Consider the following 26,921-nt stretch of genomic DNA (forward strand, 5'->3'; position numbering starts at 1 on the left):
AAAGGTGAAGAACACCACATAACTACGTCACAACTTTTACTTACATATATTATACAATAAACATATATATATATATATATATATATATTTAACTTCTATTAATCTACTGCTACCTTATTAAAAGAGACACTTTGTTCCAGTGGAGTAAGTGTGTTGGCAGCAGCAGCTGCAGCCGTAAGTTGTGCGGTTAGGGCCTGTAACTGAACAACAAGACCAGCATCCAGGGCTTGAAGTAGCGAAGGCTGAGGTTTCTGCTGCTGTATCTGCAGCGTCTGTATCAACTGCTGAAGCTAAAAGAGAAAAGACAACAACTGCATTAAACAAGAAATTTTTTTAAAATAAATCTCTTTCCCTTCCAGCTAGGGAAAAAACCCTCATGAACGCAGTATCATCTAACCTCTGACTATTAATTCATCTTAATCTGTTTTCATTTATGGCAAATTATGTTCCCACTTACTGGCTAATTTGTTTTCTGTGGCTGATAAGACATGCAGATGCTTCTTCCTCCTAACTTGCTCTGACAGGTTGCATGATGACCAGTCACCACTCAGGATTTCCTGCTTTCTAGGGTTCACCCTCTTCTGTTTCTCCAGTTTGATTCCTTCTGACCTGAAAAAAATCTGTTAGCCTACTCCAGCTTCCTAAGGGCCCACCTACATTAGGAAAATCTGTATGTAATAACATTTGTGTAGTGGAAATAACTGCACTTTTGCAAGCTCCACCTTAAACTGGTGCAACTTGCACACATTAAGAATTTCTGCTAGTGTCTCTGGGTAAGTCATGAGGAAAATCTCATGCTGAAACTCAGGTTTGCACTTACATGTTAGGTCAACCAAATCATAAAAAGCAAATTAATGAAGACTTGGGAATCTAACTTGACTTCCTGCACTGGCACAGATTCTGCACTACGTACAGTCCTATCCTAGGATAAAATGTGACAGTTAGTGAGATACAATGTCGAACCAGAAGCAGTGGCTCTAGGGCAACAAATGTCTTGTAACAACCAAAATTCCTCCATCCACTATGGCAAAACATAGTACAGCAAAGGGCTCTACCTACTTCTCTCATTTAAAATAAATATATAATGATTAGTTTGGGCAGTGCTAAAAGGCAGATGTTAAATTATTTATTTTTAATAACAACCCCATTCTGCAAACCAGGAGAGGTCTTGGATTATACTGGAATGAGTACTATAGATCATCAGAGAAGGAACTTTCAGAAGTGTAGTGAACAGCCCAGAACGGACCTAAAACATTTGATCAAAGTGTATCAGGATACCCTATGAGTCAACTCCCTCAAATTTAGAGGAGGAAAAATAAAGAAAAATGGTATATCTTCCATAAAGGTTTTTTAGAACAAATGTACCATAAAGATCATTTAATTGTCTGGTGTATCATGATTTTCTTACCCCAACTTACTAGTTATGCTTTTATTATTACTATTATTATTTAAGGAGCTGTCCCACTGAGGAAATGAAAGGCTAACTTTTTCATGTGTGGATCCGTTCATCTGTTGAACAGAGATACTTCTATAAAATTGTACAAATTTAATCTTAATGCAAAAGGAAAAGGTACTATCCCTACGGAAAGAAGCCCTCCTAAAGTACCTCAGAATTAGTGGAAGCAGTTCTTTGACTTTCCATGAGGTAAATCCCTTACAGACTTGTTTTTTGTTATTTCTGGAAAAAGGTTGAACAAATCCAGGTGTTTCAAACTCTGATGACTTAAGTACCCAGTTATCTTTAAGTTCACATTCCACCTCCTTATGGGGTTCCACACTAAGCTTTTAAGGCTTCGATCTCTTTCTTTTTACTAGGGTTCACTACAAACTTTGTAAGCTGATTAAAACGATCTTCATTACCACAATGCATCAAAAATGCATGATTTCCTCTTGAGATTGTTTTAAAGTTACCTTCTGATAATGTGATGTAACTCTTCCTGTTCTTTAAATACAGACTCCTCATACAGCAAAGCCTCCAGAAACGCTTCAGTTATTGTTTTACCTCGCCACAAGTTTTCACTAATTACTGCAACAGGCAAAACTGAAGAGCTTCCCAATTCCTTCTTGGCTGACCCACAAAAGATATACAAAAGTGGCTGCTCATCTTGTACATCACTTTGAGTAGGAAGGAATCAAACTGAAGAAGCAGAGATGGAAGCCCTAGAGTGGGAAAATCCTGAATGGTCACCATTCTAGCTGTTTTCACATTCTTGTTGGTCACATCTTTCTTACTCCTGTCCTCTCCTATGTCTAGACTCTTATTTTAGCTGCATGCATTCTCACCCATTAAATACAATCTCAGGATTAAATCAAGGACTTTGGGGAATGGGGGAAGTGACTTGGAGAACAGGTAAAAAAAAAAAAAATACAGACAGAGGATGGAAGCAAATGCTGCAGTTCATCTACTACTCCTAGAGATTTGTATGTATAAGTTTGTATACCTAGTCTTTCTCCACACTTTGCATCCATCTTTTCCCTCCTTCAGAATCCATTCCCTTCTTCATATTACCATTTTGGGATAAATATCCAAATGCTATTTCTTTGTGACCTGCTGGGTTCAGAACTCTTAATTTCTTTCTCATTTTCTTCTTATTTTTTTAATCTTTCTGCTTCTTCCCTTTTTTTTAGGATGTTCTCTAAGTAATAATCTTTAAACTGACTTTCTCACTTCACATCCCTCCCTTAAGAACTATGCCACTATCCTTCCTCCACACTTTACAAAGTATCCCACAAACTCATTCTGCTCTGCTTTTTATGTACCACATGAATGCGATCTGACTAAAATACTCCCTCTACTTGGTTTATGAACAATTACAGATGGCTCTGCTCAGCTGAACACTGTAAAGCCACCTCATTGAGTAAATAAGCTGTTATTGTCAGCATTAGTGCTTGTAACAGCTCACTGGTGGCTGTTCCTTACTCGTAAACCAGGGACTTTCTTTTTTTTTTTAGTACCACATCAGGTAAAACACTATAGTCCTCAACTAATAGCTACAGACCAAACAAAAATCATGATTCCACATTTAGGCTGGTGCCAGAGATCTAACAAACTGAAAAACGATGATCTATGTTTTTTACACACAGCTGACTGGGAACGCTCGATTTATATAACTTCAGGCTTTATAAGGACAAGCAGTTCAATACGTGCTGCACATCAAGCCACTTTACTGAGTTCACCATTTAGAAATTGAACACAAAATCAGTCACTTCTAAACCAAGATCTTATGTTCAAACACTGTAAAATAAAAAAACATATTTAGCTGACTGAAAGATAAAGAGAATCGACTCACACTTCCAGAATGAGAACATTTATATATAATTCTGCGCAATGTTTAGCTTCTTGGGGGCATCCATCAGAGAAATATGCTAAATGGCATTCTATTTTACACATTTATTCACAAAATCTCAGTGTTGCTCTTTATTTAGTCAACTGCAATACTAAGTAGAGAAGAAATTGTATGTATTATAGCCCATCTTATCTGAAATCACATTCTGGGATTCTTTTAGGGAACAAACAGGGTTGGTTACAGAGGTAATAAGAAATTTTAGTTTACCTGGAACTTACTTGTCATGAACAACATAGTTAACATGAATACTGGACAAAAAACTACGAGATATCCATGAAAGCAGTATTCCTTTTAATATTCCTTAAAGACACAGAATCAAATAGTGTAACCACCTATAAAATATTCACCTGTTGGCCTTGGGGACTCTGTAAAATCTGTGCTACAGCAGCAAGTGTATCTGTATTAGCAATCTGAGATACCCAAGGATCGGGTAAACTCTGCACCACATTGGCTGGAGTAACTGGAGTCACAGGTGTTCCTAAAAGAGAGAAAATACAGTATGCCAAAATATTTCAACATACTGGCTTAGAAATGGTGTTAGGGGAGGAAAAAAAAAAAGCTGCTGTAACAGAAATGATAAAACTGATATGAGCATTCCTGTTTATTTTCTACAACAATCATTTCTGAATTGCAAGAAATCAAATTATAAAGACACGCTAATCTTCCTCGGACATCAAAACCAGTATTAAATACTGAGAAAACACTTATTAACATCAACAGAAACTATTTTTCTGATACATATATAGAGCATACAGAAATAAAACATACTCATGTCAACATTTCTGAAGTAGTAGTATTACTCTGTGTATTTCACAGATCTTTTTGCTACTGACCTGTGGGAGTACTAACAAGAAATACATAGGGGGAATTTCAAGAAACCTAAATAGGTTTCACACAGTAATCTAAACCATTTAGTGGGAAAAATATTTATCAAATGATAATTGATAGCAATCTACTCAGAAACATAAATTAGTTCCAAACTTACTGGACTGCCACTTTACGCTCAGCAGAAGCCTCAAGGATTCTACTAAAATTTCAACCTGCAGCAACAGGATTCATTAAGATTGCCAGTTTTATTTTCTTTTTGCTCCTAACATTTTTTTTCACAAAGAGCTGAAACTAAATCAGCAATCTGATCATTAGATTCACGTCATAATGATCAGAATAATCCTCCATCCCTACAAATACCCTTGCTCTTTGTTCGGAAGTAGAGAGATGCTGATGAACGCCAAATAAAACTACCAGATTGCTGTTTAAAAAGACATTTTGTATCAAAATTCCAAAAAGTGTTAGAGTAAAACTGTGATTTCGATAATTTAGAGTAATCAAACTAATGAAAATAAAAAACACTGAGGTAGAAGATGCAAAAAGTCCATGAGCAGGAACTACATATTTACAAATGTCAGCAGAAAGTAAGATGGATTTATCTACATTGCTTTTCAGCATGGGATCAGCAAAAGGTGGGTAATAAAACCAGGTTCATATGCACCAAAACATAATTTTTACATATAAAATTTCCCATGCATCCCAATCTTAAATGAAAAACTTCCATAAAATGAAAAATGTTGAAAAGTTCTCTCTCCACCATCTACCTACGTAAGTAAGGAAGATGTTTAAAGCACGGAGTGATCAAGTCTGCATGTATTAAAACCTCCGTATTTATTAACTTGGGACATACTCCATGAGCAGTTTTTTGCCCACTTGATTCTCCAATATGATTTATGAATCAGTAACTCCAAACTAGAGGGAGAGGGAAGTATGTCACTAGATGCAGCTTATAGTACCAATGCAGTTTTTTTTGCTTAAAATCATTACCCGTTGACCAGCAAAAGACCACTGTCTGACGTTGTCCATCAAATTCAATTGTAGGGATAGCAAAAAGATACAGATGAGTTCTCTTTCATTTCTCTCAATCATGGCACCACTAATTAACAAACACTGCATTAAGTACTGTGATGGATTTTCAACTCTGACAGCGAACTTCTGTTTTGTTTGCACTTTCAAGTGCAAAACTAGGTCTAACCGCACTGTTATATTATAAATATTTTCAGTTGTGTATAGTTAGAAAGTAAACACAACAGGCTATGTTTTGTTTTTGTTATTTCCCTTATCTGGATGCTGACTATAACACATTTCTTTCTGGAATTCATTTGATTTATCTAAAGGAAACCAATAAGAGTTTTTTCAGCATGTTAACAGCCAAGGTACAAGAGGTGACACAAGGGTTTTGATACCATGTGATTTATTTGATTTTAACCTGTCTTTGTTTACCTGGTGTATTGTTGCTCATAGCAGCTGTAGTGCTGGGCAAGACAGGGGTCACAACTGGAGGAGGAATTCCTGCTGCCATATCCAAGAGAGGCTGAATAATTTCACTCTTGAACACATTATTCTTCTGCCATAAGTTTAGCACTCTAACAATTTTACTCTAAAATGAAAGAGAATAACAAAAGACCTGTGTCATGATAATTTTTCTTGTTATTATGAATTATGGAAGTCTTAAGTAGCAACACCAATCTGTTGAGATTGAAGCACCTTTAGGTTGACAAAACAGTAAGAACCGTAAAAACAGTTATACTGCATCACATCAAAGATGTCTAACCCATAAACCTGGGGCTTTAGGGGGCTATAGAGGGTGTCTCGACATCATGAATAGTAATTAGTAAAGACTAATTAATTTGGGAAGATTAATTAATCTAATTGCATGCATCTTCCCCCATCCCTACACTCAGGCAAGCAAAATTAAAGAAATACATATAAATGTGTAAGGAGCAGTCTATAAATAGGTCCACTGTAGTAAGCAAAAAGTGAGATCAAAATCTTTGTTCTTTATACTAAAGGTTGCTTTTATTAGAAAAAAATATAAGAGTAGCTTACCTTGTCATCCCCAGGACAACGATACAGATTCTGGAAAGTACTGATAATGTTATTGCTGAATCTTGGAGCAAATACATCCTTCTCTTGCCCAAACTGATGCCGGGACTGTCTCACAATGGAGTCAATGACATATAGGCCAGGCACCTTGTATTCTGGTTTGCACTACAAAGAATGATAATTCAAAATTTGCATATGTGAAAAGTAACACAAACCATTAATGGCAGACTAATCATGAACAGCTCACTCTAATTTTTAAATGGGTCCAAGTATTACCAAAACGTTTGCTATTTAATAAATTGTGCTGAAGCATGAAACTCTCTCAGAGACAGCTAACCCTTAACGATCAGTTGGGCACAGCTGTATGTATTCTACAAATATGTACATGGCTTGAATTTTATTTATTACCACCAAAAACCTAACTTTTTTGAATCTCTCTCTTAAAAATTAGCACATGAACCTACAAAAAGGTAGAGCAACATAAATCATGAACAAATTCTTAATAGTTTGTTGGAATTAGCTGTGAATATAAGTAAAAATATTTTTTTTCTTTCCTGGAGATTAAAATCAACATTAAAGTTAACACTTGTTTACTTTATTTTACATGATTCTACATAGTGTATGGTATAACCTCCCCCTGCCAGACCAAGAAGATATTTTAGCAGACATCTATAGGTTGAGAATATACCAATGATACTTATTTTAAAACAGTGGAAAACTTGCACAATTTACAAACAGCAAGGTATGCATAAAACATATGTTCTAATTACATTGCAAATTATTTAGGTAATTTTACTTACTTAACAGAGGTAAAATTTTGGTCTTTTAGTTGCACAGTAATTGCACCAGACTAGTGTAATCAGTTTTAAGATATAATGAGAATTTGAACAGAAATACAATGAAATCATCACTAGACTACACTATGACATGGATTTAGTTCATGAATATTGTTGTACACACTTATCACACAAGATATCATGGAAAAGATGAAAAAGAATACATGAGGAAGTACACTGTTTCCCTGTCTAGTCCAGATAATCTATAAACATTATTTAACACTGTAAAGTCATCCATCACCTCTAATACAGCCTTTCAGTATCATCTCCTCCTAGTTCTCTCTCAAGCATTTTATATACGCCTCAGTTCATAATTTTAAGTGTATCAGTTTCTTTTCTCCATTCTTTCACCTTTTATATTTTTTATTTATCTTGAGACATTCTTTTTATTATTTCTCCTTCCCCAGAGAGCGTAACTTCCTCCTCTGTGTATTATTTATACCATCATTGAGGTCATTAATAAAAAAATATTAAATAGGGCTGACTGGAAGGAATGTTGTTCTTTAGTTATCCCCACGAGGTAATACAGACAAAGTAGTACAAATTATCTTTACATCTCAATTATTAATCAGAGAGAATCTGAGAGGTTCTAAACACAAACATTGTACATCAGATACAAAGGAATTCACTGACGCTCAATGACAATTTTGCCTTTTTTTTATGACTTAAGACTTACAAATTGGAATCCATACATTTCCAACTATAGGTAAAACGTAGTTTTACCCAACAATAATTAACTGTTGCAAGAAAGCAAACTACCATAAAACTCTTTGTTATATAGAATCTTTAAATAATTACTGCATCTTCCCCCAAAGTAATTCCAGTTTAGCCATATTCGTTTGTTTGTTTTAATTTACAGGAACTACCAACTGAAATGCTACGTCTCACACTACACAAAAGATGAGGATGAAAGGTGACCTTCAACTTTAAAATCTATGGGAAAACCTGGCAGAAAAGCAAAAGTGACTGTCACTCACCAAGCTGCTTTCAATTCTTTTGCTGTCAGCAGCTCATAGGCTACATTTAATTGACAGCCTCTTTTAACATTAAATGAATATACCTACAGAAGTAGTTCTAAAGCAGAATTCACAAAGTATTTGTCCTTCTGCATCATGGGTTAAGACCACCTACTAATTACCAGCAGAAACAGAATACAACTGAAAACTGAAATAAACTGTTGTGTGATAAAAACGCTAGTTCATATGTATACATAAAACTTGATGGTCTTGAATATTGTGTGTAATACAAAATGAGGAAGCTCTTCTCTGTGCTAACATGAAATACCTGTTACTGACTTACCTTTTGAATGAATTTCTCAACACTCTGTACAACGTGCTTGTAGAACTGGAAAATAAAGATAGTATTTCAATACAGGAGAAAATCTTAAGATGCATACACTTGTTCAAGTCTTGCAATATGGACCGTAAAGCTACAATTACAAACTTTGGTTGATTAACCAGCAATCCAACACCTACAGCTGAATATGCTGTTTTCCTTAGAAGATTTAACAGCATAAGGAAAAGTTCATCTCACTTGTTCTTTTTTTAAATAATTTTTTTTATTTAGTAAGAAAAACGTAATTGCTTCCTGAAAAACACACTGTGCATGTCTGAAGATGTTAGTGCAATGTTGCCAAGTACAGCATTTTTCTGTATCTCACTTATTTTACATATATTTGCTTTAATAACCTAAAAACATGAGTATAAAGAAAAAGTACTTAGTGGACGTTAGACTTGTCCTACGGTGTGTTTTTATTTTTATTTTTTATTATTTTTTTTAAACATATTGCATATCATTGCAATAGCTCTACATCATCTCAATAAATGCTCTACAAAATTAAACGTCGTTACTGAGATGATAAATGTGGAAGCCTGAGCTACACTATTCCAGTATCTCATAAGATGCACTGAAACACACATCTCACGAACACAGGGAGGCACCAAATGCAGCAGTTACTTTACATCCTCTTTTGTCTCAACAGTAGCATATGGAAACTGACTGTTCTAACAAGAAAGTAACAACTCCATACGTAGTATACAGTTGGAGTATACACTAGGAGTAGCTCTAAGAACTACAAAAAAAAATCTGTGCAATAAAATACATCACTCCCACTTACTGAACTTATATTTATTTCCTGATACACCGCTCTAGCATTAAATATCCTAAGGTTGTAAGATTAGATACTGAACTGGTAGCTACAAGATAATATTGGGAAAACTAGGATTAGAACTTTTAAAACTTTAGCAGGTTAAAGTCTTTGAGGTTCAGTTTACTCAACAGTGAAAATATGTAGTGAAACTTTAAAAACAGACATACGTATATACATTTTAAGGTTCCCAGGAGAAATACATTATACAAGATTCTGGTATCGTTTGTTTAATTTATAGAACTATTTATTATCAGTTACTATTTAAGTTCAGTACAAGGTTTAAGCATTTTCATTATACTGCAACACATGGTCTCTAATTTATGCTGATTTCTGTTTCTTAAAAAACAGAGTGAGTTTCATTCTTCTATCACTAATTTGCCCCATTGGAATCACACAGAACTCTAATGCAGATGCCACTATCTGAAAACATACCTAGCTTCTGAGCAGAGGAATGTAGAAAGGAAGAGCATAAGTTCATGTCTTTTTTGCTTTTATCTTATCCTCTTTTTCACCTCTCAAACTTTCACTTAACGTCCATCTGTTCAAACTCTTAACACTAATGACATACTTCTTTCCTCCATCATTTTTCAGTGCTGTTTTCTGTTGCTTTGTTGCTGTTTGGCAATTAGTTTTACTTTGTGGCAAGATAAGTCTTTAGTTAGTGTCCTGATGCTAAAGCTTACAAACGACTTATATCCAAGCAACATCAAAAATAAAATCTATGAACAACACATCTGAAAAGGTATGCTACGGAATTTATGAAAATTAAATAAAACTTATACGATTACATTGATTCAAAGGCACACCTATCTTACTTTTTCTGAAGAAAAAACAGAAAAAAACTTAGTATTTTCATAATTATTCAGTTGTTCTCAGGTAATTTTAGTGTTTCCTTTTTAAAATGTGGAAAGAAGCCCGTCTTTCAGATCAGATCGAAAAGTCAAGTTGGCACAACTCTTTCTCACATATGACAACCAAACAACAAAAGTCAGACAGCAAATTAAGCCCTCTATTGCACCTTTGAAAATCCCATCACTATCATACTTGGTCATACCTTGGAAACTACACAGAAAAAGGGAGAAAAAGTTCAGCAGTAAGATCTTTAAACTATTTTGTATTTTGTGAAAGATGAGTAATGGAAAGGGAATTAAAAGAAGTTAGCCAAGTCCTTACCTTTATCGCCTTGATTGCTGCCTTGGTGATCTGTGTCATTTTAGCTTTAGAAATGGGTGGCTTATAATCATTTAGCGAGTACAACTGCAAAAAAAAAAAAAAGGCAGAAAACAAAGTGATCAGAAATATATTCTGGAATTGTAGAAAGTATAAAAATACAGTATTTTTACCACAAGGAAAATGCCACTTCTGATTTTCATCTGATTTCAAGTATACATTACGGAAGAAAAGCCATCCCCCACTTGAGAAGAAATAAAAAGGCCCAATGAAATATAATGCAACATCCAAAATGCTTATAAGATAACAGGTTTTTCTTTGCAATAGTCACTGTATACCTGGTTTTATTAGCACTACATACAGCAGACACCCACAAGTGACATTATAAAGGAAATGCATGGGATATGCAAACATGATAGCTCTCATCAAGTTTTCCTTTCTAGGGCAAAAAAATATAATAAAAAAAAATATATACACACTCGACGGAAGCAAAACAGATGCTTAACCAAATATGTTTATATTCATCATCACTTGCCTGCTGAAACCAATATTATTTATCTTCCATAAAATGAAAACTTTCAGCCCAATGAAAACAAACATGTACCACTTTTGCTACTTAAACTAACGTATTTGCAAAAAGCATACACTTACTTCATTTACTGCCTTAACAAAAACAAATAACATATCCAAAGTACTACAAATCCTTAAAACAAAGTCCATCTGGATTCTCAATTTTAAGACAGATTTGTAACTTCGTAATATCTAAAAACTAAAAGACAGACAGTATACAAGTTGTGTTTTGGAACTCCTCTCCCCCCCTCCAAAGATGCAGTAATAACTTCATTCTTTTTACTTGCACATACATCTCCTGCCAGAAGCAATCCAGCATGACACATATTCATCAGAAATTTGCTACATACTGGGAACTGTACATGAACTAACTTCACAGCTATGACTGATAGGTTGTAATTGGAAGCAACTCCTTCCTTCACACTGAGTCAGAAATCCATCATCCAAGGCTCTTTACTTGCTGTGAAATCCACTGATTATTCACAAAATATTGCTTTGGAAAAAAAAAAAAAATACTGCTCTTTACTCCTTCAAACCTAGATGTGAACAAATACGGTACTATCCAGTATTTGTTGCATCCACAGGCAAAACGACAATGTCTAACAAGTTTAAGGATGTTCTTGACTTAGCTTACCCTGTATTTTTGTTTAAAATGTGTATGTTTAGAAGCACATTAGCTTGCAAATAGAGCCCTAATAATGGGAATAGCCACCCATACAAATATTTTTATTTCCTCCTTAAAGGCAAGAAGAACTGGAGTTTATTGCATGAAATCATCCTTGAAACAAAGTCAAAAGATCACCCTCCTCTCCTACTACACACCCCGAGCAATACAATGTATTTATATCTTTAGCTTCCTAATATTTATTCGATCTTAAGCAAACAGCTAGCTGAGAGAACATAATTCAGGGTGGTTTGCGTTTCGCAAAGTAAAACGCAAGAGTAAACAGGATCACACAGTGGAAAGGATTAGACAATCGTAAATATAGGTCATGCTCCCCAAGCTGCTTATAATAACTTACTGCTCTGAAGTTAACAGGAAGTTCTCGAGAGAGAAGGATTTGTTCTCACTGCAAACATGAGATGCGTTTCTGTCCTTTCCTGTCAGAAACAGCTTTAGCTAAAACTTTGCATAGCTGTCAAAAGACAAATTGGAAAAAAATCGGTTGCCCTTGCATAAGTGCAAGTTTTTTTAGCCTGAAAGAATTCCAATTAAAACTGTGAAAAACTAGTTCACAGCTAGACATCCACTTTTTAAACAACTGTTACTACCTCTCACTAACCCTACTTGTTGTTGCAAAATATTCTGAATTACTTATATGCTTCTCAAAATACATAGATAAAGCAATAGCCTTCTAGAATTCAAATGCGTAAATGCTCTCAGCAGGTATTGGGAATAGGGACAGAAGAGGCAGAGAATCAGAAGTCTCCAATTTGTTTCTTCTTTGTCTTACAGTTTAGTGCTCAGCTTTCAGTTAATTTTCAGTTGCTCGCAGGTGATTTACCAGACTGCAGGTCATTTGGTCCTACACAGTGGCTTAGCTAGATGATACGCAACTACAGCTAAACTATTTCTGCGGCCACTACAGTGCCAGAAACATTTTGCTTACTTTAACGCAGTGTGCCTTAGTTTGTGCATTCCTAGTCAGCATTCCCAAAACTCAAAATACTAGCAAAAGCCATTCACAGATATGTGAGCAAGAATGAAATCAGCCTAGATTCAGGAAGCTGCCTTGCCAATCCAAATACTGACCAACAGAAGATAGGAACGGTAGCTCCCTACCACAGACACGTGCAGCTAGAAGGAGGCAGAGCCACTGACTCACGTCCACGTGCTGTGACCACATTGACCAGTCCATCAGCTTTGAAATCCTCAGAAAAAGAAATGGATGGATGGATGGGGCAGTTCAAAGCATCAAGAATGCTACGAAACTGCTGGGAGACACACACCAGTCACAACTGACTCTGAAGCATCAGCTGTGTGCCTTAGTACCACATATTCAGAATACGCCCCAAAACAACAGGATTATATTTCAGGCAGCAGAGAGCCAAATGCAGCCGCCTTATATTTTCTGGTTTAAATGATCTGCCATTAAAAACAAACAAACAAAACAGCAAAATTAAGAGGACACTTCTTCATACAAAGGCTTTTTGGACAATAGATGCACCTGTTCCAGGTTTTAATTCTTCTGAATATTTTTTCCTTAATAGGCTTTAAGAAGCTTTTATTTCCTATAAACGCTTATTTTGAAAACAACATTCACTTGGAATACAGTGATTTAGGACCATCAGTGCATGGCAAAAGAACTATGAAGGAGCAACATCTGTAATACTGCATGGGACAATGTGAGGGACCTGTGTGAAATACCTATTTGCATATTGCAACACTTAATGGAAGACTTTTGGAAAAAAAAATCAAGTTTCACTTATGAAATTAAGAAATATGTCGTTTCTTAAAATTAAATTCAATCTTTTGCATTGTGCTGAATTGAGTTACAGAAGACACAGACACCCACAGTGTGGTTTAATCCAAATGCATCCAAATGCAAGCGGACCCAAACCACACTTCGCTAAATACAGATACCCTAACGTGCACAAGTGCCTTCCTGAATACCTACTAACAGCACCCATGTTCTTAGCTCCATCTTCAGCTAATTCATACATTATGTTTATTAACTGTCAGCCAGGGACTCCTCTCCATTTGCACTGTTGCTAAACTGGTTTGAGAGGCAAGACATGAATGCATCTCTAGCAATGAAATTTTGCTTTTTTCCATCTAGCATACATGATTTTATTATTATACTTATATATATATATAAGAAAACAGGCATGTAAACAAATCATATATACTTCAGATCTAGTTAAAGAAAAATAATCACATCTATTCACGATTGTATAATATGAAAATAGAGTTAAATATATACAGAGGTGATTGGCAACAGCCAACATGGCTTCAGTAGGGGAAGATCATGCCTGACAACTCTGGTGGCCTTTTATTATGAGGTTATAGCACTGGTGGATAGGCGAAGAGCAACTGACTTCATCTACCTGGACCCGTGCAAAGCATTTGACACTGTTCCACAATATGCTTGCCCCTAAAGTGGAGAGACAGGGATTTTACAGATGGACCACTTAGTGGATAAGGAATTGGCTGGATGTTTGCACTCAAAGAGCTGTTGTCAACAGCTCCATATCCAGGAGGAGATCAGTAACGAGTGGTGTTCCTCAGTGGTCAGCATCCTGGGGTGTATCAGAAGGGGTGTGGTTAGTAGGTTGAGAGAGGTTCTCCTCCCCTTCTACTCTGCCCTGGTGAGACTGCATCTGGAATATTGTGTCCAGTTCTGGGCCCCTCAGTTCAAGAAGGACAGGGAACTGCTTGAGAGAGTCCAGAGCAGAGACACAAGGATGATTAAGGGAGTGGAGCATCTCCCTTACGAGGAAAGGCTGAGGGAGCTGGGTCTCTTTAGCTTGGAGAAGAGAAGACTGATGGGTGACCATATTATGCTTACAAATATGTAAAGGGCGAGTGTCAGGAGGATGGAGCCAGGCTCTTCTCAGTGACATCCAATGATAGGACAAGGGGCAATGGGTGCAAGCTGGAACATAGGAAGTTCTGCTTAAATATGAGGTGAAACATTTCCACGGTGAGGGTGACAGAGCACTTGGAACAGGCTGCCCAGGAGGTTGTGGAGTCTCCTTCTCTGGAGACATTCAAAACCTGCCTGGACGTGTTCCTGTGTGACACGGTCTAGGTGTTCCTGCTCTGGCAGGGGGATTGGACTAGATGATCTTTCAAGGTCCCTTCCAATCCCTAATGTTCTGTGATTCCGTATTGGGACCAGCACTCTTTTAAAATCTTTGTTGGTGACATGGACAGTGGGATCGAGTGCACCTTCAGCAAATTTCCCAACGACACCAAGCTGTGTGGTGTGGCTGACACGCTAGAGAGAAGGCATGCCATCCAGAGGGACCTGGACAGGCTCGAGAGGGGGCCTGTGCGAACCTCATGACGTTCCACAACGCCAAGTGCAAGGCCCTGCATCTGAGCCGGGGCAATCCCAAGCACAAATGCAGCCTGGGCAGAGAATGGATTGAGAGCAGCCCTGAGGAGAAGGACCTGGGGATGGTGGTTGATGAGAAGCTCAACATGAGCCAGCAATGTGCACCTGCAGCCCAGAAAGCCAAACATATCCTGGGCCACATCTATAGAAGTGTGTCCAGCAAGGGCGAGGGAGGTGATTGTCCCCCTCCACTCTGCTCGTGTGAGACTCCACCTCAAACACTGCATTTAGCTCTGGGGCCCCCAGCACAAGAAGGACGTGGATGTATTACAGCAAGTCCAAAGAAGGGCCACGAAGTTGATCAAAAGGCTGCAGCGCCTGTCCTGTGAAGACAGTCTGGGAGAGTTGGGGTTGTTCAGCCTGAAGAAGAGAAGGCTCTGGGGATCTTAGAGTGGCCTTCCAGTACCTAAAGGGGGCCCACAGGAAAGCTGGGGAAGGACTCTTTGTCATGGAGTGTAGGGATAGTACAAGGGGGAATGGCTTTAAACTAAAAGAGGGTAGGTTTAGATTAGACATTAGGATGAAATTCTTCACTCAGAGGGCGGTGAGGCCCTGGCACAGGCTGCCCAGAGAAGCTGTGGATGCCCCATCCCTGGAGGTGTTCAAGGCCAGGCTGGATGGGGCTTTGGGCAACCTGGTCTGGTGGGAGGTGTCCCTGCCCATGGCAGGGGGGTTGGAACTGGGTGGGCTTCAAGGTTCTTTCCAACACAAACCATTCTGTGATCCTATGACGTGTACTACTTTTATTTTTAAAACTTGCATTTATAGTCTGGCTCATTTTTTTTCTTGTATGTCCTTTTGTACAAATGCTTAGTCAGAACAGTTTACTACAATTATTTCCTGATTATGATTTTATAAGGCATTCATACTCACTGGCAGAAGGTAACCGCTTGCCCTCATGTAAAACAAGCCTTTAAACAAACTAGGAAAAAATGCTAACGTGGTTAAAGTCAGAGAAACACTCTGAAGCAAAATGATAGGTATACTACTGAAAATCAGAAGTGGTATCCAAAAAGGAGAAAAAAAGAAAGTGGCCATACACTGTAGCTGGCAAAGTAAAATATAAAAAAAATAAAGCAACTGAGTTTGAGAAACAACAAGGAAAAGGTGTAACATCTAAGCCTTTTTCAAAAGGCAAACAGTAACAGACCTGTCTGTGGGGTCCTCCAGGGCTAAAGGACAATCAGTGCATATGAAAGGACTCATTGGAGACAAAACCCAACAGAAGAACAACCCTCTGCATCTGTTTATAGACCTATGCACTGAAGAAAAACTCTTGAGATTTCCCATACCACCTCATGTGGCACAGAACAAGTATGCAAAGTGAAAAATAATGAACTGCCAGAACCAAACTGTGAAGGAACTCAAGAATCAAAGACCTACTACTAACCGTGATTCCTGAATTTTCACTTCAATCAGGCTCAATTTTGTTGTGCTAAAAGACAGGAGAAGCAAGAGGAATTTCTGAGAAGGGCTCAAGGGGAGATTTAGGAAACAACGTATCAGTTCGGTTCAATGTTTGTACCAGGAAAAAAAAAGTTACTTGAAAGAAAAGAACTAGTTGGCACAGATAATTTCACATAGCTCTTGTAAAGAAAAGCCCCATCTCAAACTATTGCTGTTCTCTGGAAGGCTCCATGAGCACACAGAGAAATCACTGACACAGCCCACCTGTTGTACCAAAAGGCATTTATCACAGATCTCTCACAAAAGGCTCCCAAGAAACTAAGGTCTGCTAAACAGGCATGAGCATGACAAACAGCCTGACCAGTTACTCCTTACAGACAGTCAACAAGTGAGTTGAATAAATCATTTTATTTATAGCCATAAGTCGTTTTGTTTACAGCAGCAGGAACTCCCAGAGTCCTATTTGTGCTGGGGACTGTGGCGTTCTCTCTGTTCTGGACAGGAAAGATGAAGTCTGACTAGCAAAAGCTGCAAAGTGATAGCAGCAATAAAAAGGCAAATAAACAAAACGCAAGCACACACGAAGTAGTGGACACAGGCTTTGAAGCTGACTATTGCCATTCAGGAATGAGATGTGCTGATGCAAGAGCCTGTTCTTTGAAAGCAACAGCTCAACAGTAAACCAGAAAAATCTCCGTAGTACACGCAACTTTTAGAACCGCAACATGATTTTGGCCACTGTACTAACCTACAGGGTGCTCTCAATCTTCAATATTTCTGGAATTTCTGCCCTTCCCTCTAATCCCCAAGGCTGGCAGAAAATCATTAGGGATAATAAAAAGTTTGGAGAAGCTTTCAAGCGAAGAACAAGGGTGGCTAGACCTCTTGAGGCTTCAAACAGGATTTCTAAGGAAATGGCAGGTGCCAATGCAACCCTGCCTTGTGGGGAAGGTGAGGGGGACGAGGAGTGCGACACATGAAATTAACAGGGACCAAGTGAAAACCAAGCTGGTGAAGGTGGCTCTCAATTGCCAATTTTGTTTCCCTCAGAGAATTCCCTGCCTCGGAGGGGAGCTTTGGTGTGCCTCAGAGGGACATGACTCACCCTTAACAGTTATTAACATCTTGATACGTCTTCACCCAGGTACCATAATGAAACACACCCACTCTTTTAAATAACTGTATAAAATACAGCTAGCGATTTGTATGCTAGTATCAAACACAGCTCTTGGTTAAAAAGAACTCTCTTGAATGAAGTTTGAGCCTTATCATGTCAGGCAGCTGTATTTCTCCAAAAAGAGAAATACAGCTCATTTCAGAGGGTGAAAAGTGAAATACTACAGACTTTCCATGGCAGACAAAACCAAGAAGTTTCAGTTTTTGAAACATGCTAGTCACGTTTAGGATACAACCTTGAAAGAAAAAAGCATGGGAGTATACACACAAAGCATAATGGAAACTTCAAAAAATATGCTTAACAGTTGAGCTACCACATGGTTCAGTGATTTTGAAGAAAATCTAAATCCATTCACTAGTAATTTATCTACTTTCCCGGATAAACATCAACCCATACCAGACACTTGCCCAAAAAGACTAAAAAAAATGATCAGTATAGCATGTCTTTAAGCATCCGACCCCTACTAATAGATATCTGACCACCAACAAAACCTGTTTTTTCTAGTTATTTTCATAACTTCATGGTTGGAAGGACTTGCATACTTGTGCTTACATCTTTTTCTTTTTTCTTGCACCAGGAACTAAAAATAAATATGATAATCCAAACAAAACTGATATTCTTTCCCCAGCTCCCTTAATACCTGGGGAGAAGTCTTCTGCCATTTGCCCAGAAAAACGTAACATGACAAAGAGTTCTGTATTCACCCACGATTCAATCTGACAGAAAAAGACTCTCCTGAGTAAAGTCACCCAAACACAAATATAATGCCTGGGGAGAATGCCTTTTTTTTTTTGGTTGCTGTTTTTTTTAATTATTATTATTATTTTTCCTATGCTTCAGTAACCCCACTTATTTGAATACATGGGAAGGCTAAAACCTCATAAAAGTCTACAAAACCCTATGACAAAATTATACTAAGCTTTGTTTTCTACTGTTCATTCCTGAACTATGGCACGTTAGTCAGAAACCTAGAGGTAAGACATTCTCTCTCTAAGGGTAGATAGCGCTATCATACACAAAATGAACCGAGCCACAGAAGGAAATATCTGATGCTGAAGGAAGCAAAACTAATGTCTTCCAAAGAACACGTGCTAACAAGGAAGAAAGACTAAACTTCTACACATTTTTTTGAGGGGAAAAAAAATGGCTAACACAATTGGAGCCAAGTCATGAGCAGTCTACCTGTGCTGGTAAAACAGAAACCATTTCCAAACTATTGGTTCCATTTTTGAAAAAACGAGCAAACAAACAAACAAAAAAAAACCACCAAGGGTTAGAGAATTAAGCTATGAAGAACATTAAATGCAGTTTTCCCACGTGACTTTTTGGGGGAATAATATTTTTCTTTGTGAGAAAAATAAAGAGACTATTTTCAAGTTACTATAAAAAGTGCCAGTGATTTTTCAACTTAGCGCACTTAATGCTAGTATACATTTGATTGCAATGCCAATGAAAATATAATGTTGTATTAGTTTATTCTAGAAAGCTGTGGATAAAACACCTGACTGCCTCTCTGAAGTATTCCAGATGACTGAATATTGCTCAGCTCCAAACACACTGCGAACAAAATTGAAAACTACAAAACCGAAGTGAGCATTAATCTTTCCAACCCATGTATAGCTAAAGGAAACACCAGATCAGTTTGCAAAGAATTTAGGTGTGGGGAAGCTGTTTTACAGCCTGGCTTTATGATGATTCCATCTACCCATGCCCTCACACCACCACTTTGATAATTAGTTGGGGGACAATCAATATACCTTTGATAGAAGTCTTCACATTTGATTAACCACCGAATATAAATCACAGGGAAAACTTTAAAGGGAAGGCTTGAATCCGAATGGTACTTAGGGACAAAATGAGTCTGCAAAGATACACTTATCACCAAACACTGATCTGTCTCAATGAAAGCTATTCCCACGGTAATGATCTGACAAGGTAAGAATCAGGTGCCAGCCAAATGGCCATGTAAGCACATAACAGCTTTTCAGACAGATAGCACTGTAAGTTTTCAAGCTGATCATAGTAACTTGTAGGTGTTAAAAGGGTGTGGTTTTGTTCTTGCTTTATTGTAAGACTGTCTTGTCAACCTGTCTTAATTGTAAAAATATATTTCCCTATTTTAAAAGCTCTTATGCTAACTCAACAGTACAGAAATGTAACGGAGACACACACAGGGTCAAACCTGCATGATGTCTCCAAAACCATCACTAATTCCTCCCCAAGTCTCTTCAGTAGACCGTGTAACAGCTAACCAATTCACCCCATAATCATGCCTCCAAAACCATCCCTATCCAACTGCTTCACTCCTCCAACTCATTGGCCTTGTGGCACACCAAAACATTGGTGACAATGCCATAGTAGGTTGGAAAAAACACCAGTGTGGTGGCTTATACTGTTAACCAAGTCTACTGCTTAACAGGAATGGAAGTTGGAAAACTCTCAGTGGAGGATTTGACCCATAGAGATGAGCTCATATGATCATGCCCCTTGAATGGCGAGAGGGCATATTTCACCATATAAACATCCAGTATGCCAGGTTCCTTTTCCAAGTCCTCCAGAAACTCATGAAATTGCAGATACACTCTCCATTCTCTTTTTTATTATCCTCCACATCCGAAGTCTCACCAAGCCTTCGGATGTCCTTGTCAACCCTCACTGAGTCCTAGTCAGCTTGGCCATTTCAAGTGCCAGGAGGAGTGGGAAGCTTGACAGAGACATGACAGTCATTTCGAGCTCCCTGTCTGATCATGCCTCTGGGCTGAGCATCATCACAGGGCACCCACACCTACTTGGACCCTTCCAAGAAGTGGTGGTGGTGATCAGGGCTGCTGGTCTTTCTTTATCCCTCTACAGTTCTCTTATTTTTTCTTTTTTAAATCTTAACACTCTTCTCACTTCTCATTTATTTTTTTACCCTCTCTTTTTTTTTTCTGTTCTGTTTTTGTGGGTTTTGACTTTTTTGGTAACCTCTTCTCCTTTTCTTTGAGTTAGGGTATAGTAGAAAATACGTTATTTACTGATGCACATCACTAGTGCAAAGAAAAGAATGGGAACTAGACCCGCCTCATCATCCTCCTGTCACCTCTGCTCTAGCCTGAGAAGAGTATTAATATCTAGTAATTTCTCATACAAGCCTGTTTCATTCCTTTGACTGTCCTTTCTGCTCTTCTCTATATATGTAGTTCTGGCAGAATATTCTTATGAGGTTGAAACTAGACTGCACGTGACATAAAATAAAGATGTAACAGCAGTATAATGAGTCTCTATTTCTTTGTTAAAAAATTCTGGGATCCTGTTTGTTGTTTTGATTACTACTGAACTTTTAACAGGCCTTTTTATTTCAACTGCAAGATTTGCAACTGCAGTCTGCCATCTAACAGTCAGTACGGCAACATCACATTGCAATCCTTCATGGTTACCCTTTCATTATCACTATCCCAAATAACTTAATACATCCAACAAATCTGGTTGCCCCAATGTTTAACCCCTTTTTCACAGCATGTATAAATATATTGAAATGCATGGATTCCCAGCATAAATACACATAAGATTCCATCATCGAAAAGGAATTTATTTCTACATATAGTCTTTTCTCCCACTTCCCCTTTTAGCAGTTATCTATACAATTTAAAGATGTGCTCTTTCTCCGTGCAATTCAACTTTTCAAACTTCTGGGGATGGATCTTACCAACTACCTTTTGGAAATCCCTTCATCACCTGGTTCTCCCTTGTCCACACGATTGCAGATTTTCTTAAAGAACTCTCATACATACATGACATACCATTTTCCCTCAAAAAATCACGCCAATTCTTCCTCATTTTAACTGTTTCGGACAAATCCAAATTCTGTTACTTATTTCTCATTACCTTCAACTGATATTTCTCTTGTTATTGCTCTGGTTAAAAAAAGAAGCCTTAAGAGTCAGCTTTTACTATCACATCTTTAAAGTGTTTCTCTTGTAGCACCGTCTCCCTTGCAGTCGACAGATATAATCTAGGAATATATAGGAAATTGTCCTCAGAAAGATTTTACATGCATTTGTTGGACAAAAAAATAGAGTAATTTCCTCATGCATCTCCTTCAGAAGTAACAGGGTTCCAAATACACAGTTACATAGATTCTACCACAAAAATCTAGATTTAAGTAACATATCCAGAGAAGGAAGAGGCCGAAAAGTAAAGCCAATTACGTTCACAATTTTGTATTTTCCTGTCTCTGATATAACAATTTAATGCTTTGAACAGTAAAAGGCAATGACACTGACACATAAGAAACTATGTAAAAGCCAGTATTCTAGCATATGCAATGTGGTGAAGTCCTAACTCTTACTAATACTCTCTTTTCTCAATGTCATTTTATATAAATTGTAGTCTTATCTCCAAATTTTGAAGTAAAAAAAAGCACGAGCTTGCTCAAAGATTTAATGAACTGTATAAATTATACGTTGTGAATGGGGTAAAGACAAAGATCAGGTTGATACTGTAGTTAAAGCATTGAATTTCTGCTCTGTTTTTTTTTACTTTAATTATGTTAATAGAAGTGGGCTTCAAGAGAAGGATTACTGAAAGTCTAGGAATTCATCAGCGATTTTTCAAATTTTGAACGTTCAGTAATGCATAAAATATCAGAATTGTAATTCAAGATGTGCTAAAAAAGTTAATTTTATCATAAATATCTGTTAAAAGTGACCTTTACTGTAAAAAGCTGTAATTTACAAGGCAACATTCTATACGCTGCTAAGCTACAATCTAAAGCTTCTCAAATGAAGACCAGGCAGCATGGAAATGAACTACATCCTCTATGGTCCATCGCCCACAGAGCAACTTACTGCACTTCCACGGAAGGCACTGGCATACTATGCCTCTACAAAGCCCAGCATTTCATTCTGAGATCTTTCATCACTCCTATTCAACACACAAGAGAAACAAACAGCTGCTTCCCTACTATAGTGATATCTTGAATAAAAATCAGAACAAAGTGCTAACTTTCTTAAAATAAAGCTTCATAAGTATTAGATTCGTTTTCTTACTCTGGTCACGGCTTATAAAGGCAAAAAAAGAACAGCTAGGAGGTAACATTTTCACACAAGACTAATTTTCCTACCAGAAGCATTGAAAGCTAAACACACCTCTGGTCTGACCTGATCTAAAGGAACATGCATTCATCGCTCTAACTCATTAGTTACAGCATTGTTACAGCAACTAAGGGAATAAATGTTTCGATACTGATACTTTAGGACTCGGACCAATCTCTAGTGTGAGATCAAGTCCAGAACTGATATCTTGGATATCAATTACACATACCTCTACTGAAATATTTTTTTCTCTGAAGCATTTGGTCCTGGCTGCTACCAGGAAACAACACTAAGCAGACATCATATACAACAATAAATGTTTGCAATTTTGAAGTAGAGAAGACAAAATAAATACTTCAAAGTCATGGCTAACACAGATTAACAAATTATTTTTTTCACATTTCAATAGCATTAGAAATAAATCAAATCCAACTGTATATACAGAAATAGTCACTGAATTGCTTACCAAATATCTACATCACCACACTGCAAAGAACAAGAAAAGAGTATTGTCAGTCAATGCTTTAAAAAATGAGATATAATCAACAAGTTTTATTATGTTGCATTTTTTACGCTCTCCTCAATTTTACTGTCTAGAAAAGTTACTTAAGTTACTTGAGCCCATCCCTCAGTGAATGAGATTTTTGATTGGAGCTGACTAGGACCTACCAGTGAGAACTGTTATTTGAACCCAATTAGCACATTTTCTGTGAGCTGCACACGAAGTTTAAACTACAGATCAAAGATGTGCAGGTAAGATGACCAGAATGACAGGTGCTCCACTCTGCGTATGACATTTTAGTTTGAAATGAGAACAATTAAAAGTTCTTTTCTTCCAGTAATCAGTGAAAGACGATATGAGATGCCAAAAACCAACACTAGAAAAGCACAGAACAAGACAGGGTTGCAATTCAACAGCAACCATCCTAGTACAGCTGTTTTCAAACACTTAAAGTGCATAATGTCATTTATATTAAAGCACAAAAATGGCATTCAATATGCTTGATATCCCAGTGTTTTCCTTTTGCCTTTACACTTAATTGATTTATAAAATGTTTAAAAGCAACTGAGAACACTTGCTTAAAAAGCTTACTCCCTACATGTCAGTAGTATTATATACTACTCTCCACACATGTTTATGTTTGCAGAAGACATCTGAATACTCACCCTAACAGGGTGTGTAAACAGTTGAGTAAAATAAAGTGGAGAGCCAACAAGCCAGACTCTAGCCAAGAACTCTTCAGCATGTGATGAAGGCAGGTATTACTATCGCTGCCTTTGTTTAATCCTTCTCCTACCCATTTCAGCTTGAGGAAGCACAACAAGTTTACCGAGCCTGAACAATTTTGAGATCGAATGACAAAATTCCATTTTAGTTTTCGTATTTTAGAGCTGTAAGCCATCCTACAGCCTATTTACAATTTTCTCTAAATCCTCTTGTTTACTACTTTCAAAGAAAGCTTCTAAGTCCCATTGGTATAACCTGCTCTGTACGAACAGACTATGAACCTAAAACTACAGTTTGAAGAAACCTGGATTCCAGTCTAGCCTCCTGAATTGCTTGCAACTAAGAAACAGATGTTTAGTTCAGAATAGAGGCCATTGCCTCTAGAACAGTTTTTATTTGTCCCCAGATCTTAACAAGCCATAAAATACAATTCTTCTTATTCTCGTTGTACTAACTGAAAGTGTTGGCTGCACGGGAACAAAAAAGCTTAGAAAAAAATAAATGTGCCACATAAAATAGCTAGGCAAGACTAAGTGCTTTACCAAAGCCCAAGCTCCCAACAACAGAAAGATGATTGATCAACAGGTCCACATGACCCTCGAAAGCATATTGCATGAGAAAGCAGGGAACATAAAAGGGCTATTTCACTTTCTGTAATTCCCTCGTCATTCCTGCCACACTGCTCATTTCCATCATTAACATTTTTGCATGATTTATAGCTAATTCTATGCCACCAACAGAAAAATCTGTCATCTTCAGAGACAACATCAGCCTGCAGGATTCCAGAGGCCAGCTCACAGGCTGCCCTCGCTGGAGAAGTACCCTCTGTTCTTGCTGCAACGAGCTGATTTGGAAGAACGGAGTGTAGTATGAAGTTAGGTCCTTTGAGAAGTCTAAATACAATCGCACCTCTACAATTTTAAGACACGAAGTACAGGGACAGATCCTAAATGTTTTGAAAATCAAAGAGCTGCGTATTTTCTTTGCCAACTGCTTTTAGGGCTTACAAGAAAAGCTCTCCTGTTGTACTGATTTCAAAGCTTTCTCCTTAGGTATGGCTTAAAATTCCCTGCATTCCTAACAAAACTTTATGATTCAAAATAGTAATAAAAAACTATCGTGCTTTGTAGCAGGTTGGATTTCTCTGTAACCAACACATTTGTTAAATATATATGTTCCTCTTTTCCTGCTAAGTGTTCCACTTCAAATTTCTGAAAATTAAGTAACCTACTACTGCTTATCTAGTTACCAAGCTTTAAAATCAACATGTAACCTGCAGTTGTCATTTACAGTAGATTCAGAGAACAGCCTATTCCTTTCCATACGAACCAGCTTTGTCTTGTTGATATGTATCGGAGATACAGTATTCTGAAAAACTTCTGTTTGATCAGATCTTTCCATAAGTTTTCAATAATCTGTTTAATATATTGTAAGCTCTTCAGACTTGGTTTTTGGAAAATGTAAAGACCTTTATAAAAATGATTATTTCTCTTTTTAAAACTTGAATCACATCAGTATCAAAAACATTAAAATTGCATTTTCTATCTATCCTACTAGTTTCTAAGTGATCTGCCAAGAGAGCTCTATAAAGCATTCTATAAGGCCAAGATTTTTAAAGCAGCAGTTTAGAATGAGCAGCATTCATTTGAAAGCACTTCGTACTTTCAAGAAGCTATAGAATACTCGGGATGGAAAGCAAAGGATACATGTAATCAATTCTATTTCTGTTTTTAAAAGTGACTAATAAATCCCCTACCCTCCAAAACCTCTAAATTCCCAGCCCTCCAAAAAAGAAGAAAACCCTCACCACTCAAATCCAAATTAATGAATATGTGGAAACACAGAACCCTAGGCCAAACAGCACAAGAAGATGGATCTGCTGAAATATCTTTCCCAAAAATGCATGTTATTTCAATTATAAATTCCAATTCGACAACGTAATACAGCTGTTCACTGCCTTTTATAAAATACCTTGTGCAGCTGTAATCAGTGCTCACAAAAAAAAAGTATTTACTCCAATCTTTCAAAACGGACGTGATAATTAAGACAGAACTTCAAAATAAACAAGCACAAGGCTACAGAAACGGGTACCTTCAAACTCTGCTGTTACTGTGCTACGCTCAGTTGCCACCCATCCAAACCACTGCTCTTTGCTGCTACTGGCTCCGGGATCCAAGCTCTGCTCTTCCCTCTCTAACACATCTTTTGTACTAATACTGTAAATGGGAACCAGAGCACTGGCTGTCGAAACCATAAACTGGTTAAAATGCATTACTTTTGCTATGCAGAAAGTGGCTTTTCTGCAGATGCCTTATCTTCAATATATATATTTTATTAACTTAAATATGTGTATTATATTTCCACATGTCAAAGCATCGGAAAAGTATCAACCAGCTACGTGCTTGTATAATCAGAACGCTAGAAAAAAGTAGCAATCCAGTATTATTCATCTGAAATGTAAGAAAATTCACACCATCAAAACTCTACCTAGTACAATCAGCTAAACTCTGTAGGCAAGCCCTTGAAAAAAGTGGAAAGGCAACGTCAAGTTGTTGTATGTCCATGGTTGCCACTTCTGTACAAATGGTAGCTCAATCGCTTAAAGCCTGATGGTATAAGGAGTGGGCTATCACAGGAAATATATGTTCTGTTTATAGTGGAATAAATCTGACTGAGGGTCATGGTGGCAATGCACTCATTTCCTCTTAGTTTCTCCAAATTTTAACAACTCCTTTAAAAAAATATATATTTTTATATATAAAAAAGAGTTGGTTTTGGTCAGTAGAGCTGGCAAAGAGAGGTGAAGTTCAGAACTAGCATAGCGGTAGCTGAAGACCCTCTTGCTCTCTTCAAGAACACATGCTAGAATCTAGAAGCAGCAGGTGAATAGGTTAATAAAGTCACCTAGTAGGCTGCTGCTGCTGTCAGTACTCCCAGAGAAATATGGCAGAAAAATAGCTCCAAAGAAATGAAGAAATGGAAAAACAGCTCATGCAATTCACAAAAAGCTATGCTACAAGAACAAGG

At 37.4% G+C, this 26,921-nt stretch overlaps 1 protein-coding gene across 5 annotated transcripts in view; it reads right to left on the reverse strand.

Moving 5' to 3' along the window:
* SCAF8 (SR-related CTD associated factor 8) overlaps positions 1-26,921 on the reverse strand; it is a 93,542-nt gene that overhangs the window by 60,212 nt on the left and 6,409 nt on the right. For 4 of the 5 annotated variants that reach the window (XM_035538835.2, XM_035538837.2, XM_035538834.2 and 1 more), the window contains exons 2-7: positions 10,380-10,463; positions 8,357-8,401; positions 6,225-6,386; positions 5,619-5,775; positions 3,695-3,825; positions 114-290 (exon numbers count right to left, since the gene is read on the reverse strand). In XM_035538835.2, the coding sequence (XP_035394728.1) occupies positions 114-290; positions 3,695-3,825; positions 5,619-5,775; positions 6,225-6,386; positions 8,357-8,401; positions 10,380-10,463 (756 nt within the window). Of the gene's footprint in view, positions 1-113; positions 291-457; positions 1,037-3,694; positions 3,826-5,618; positions 5,776-6,224; positions 6,387-8,356; positions 8,402-10,379; positions 10,464-26,921 lie in introns of those variants that run through there. The other variant, XM_035538839.2, reaches the window with a different exon arrangement.

Source organism: Cygnus atratus, chromosome 3 (genome assembly GCF_013377495.2).
Source record: "Cygnus atratus isolate AKBS03 ecotype Queensland, Australia chromosome 3, CAtr_DNAZoo_HiC_assembly, whole genome shotgun sequence".
NCBI lineage: Eukaryota > Metazoa > Chordata > Aves > Anseriformes > Anatidae > Cygnus > Cygnus atratus.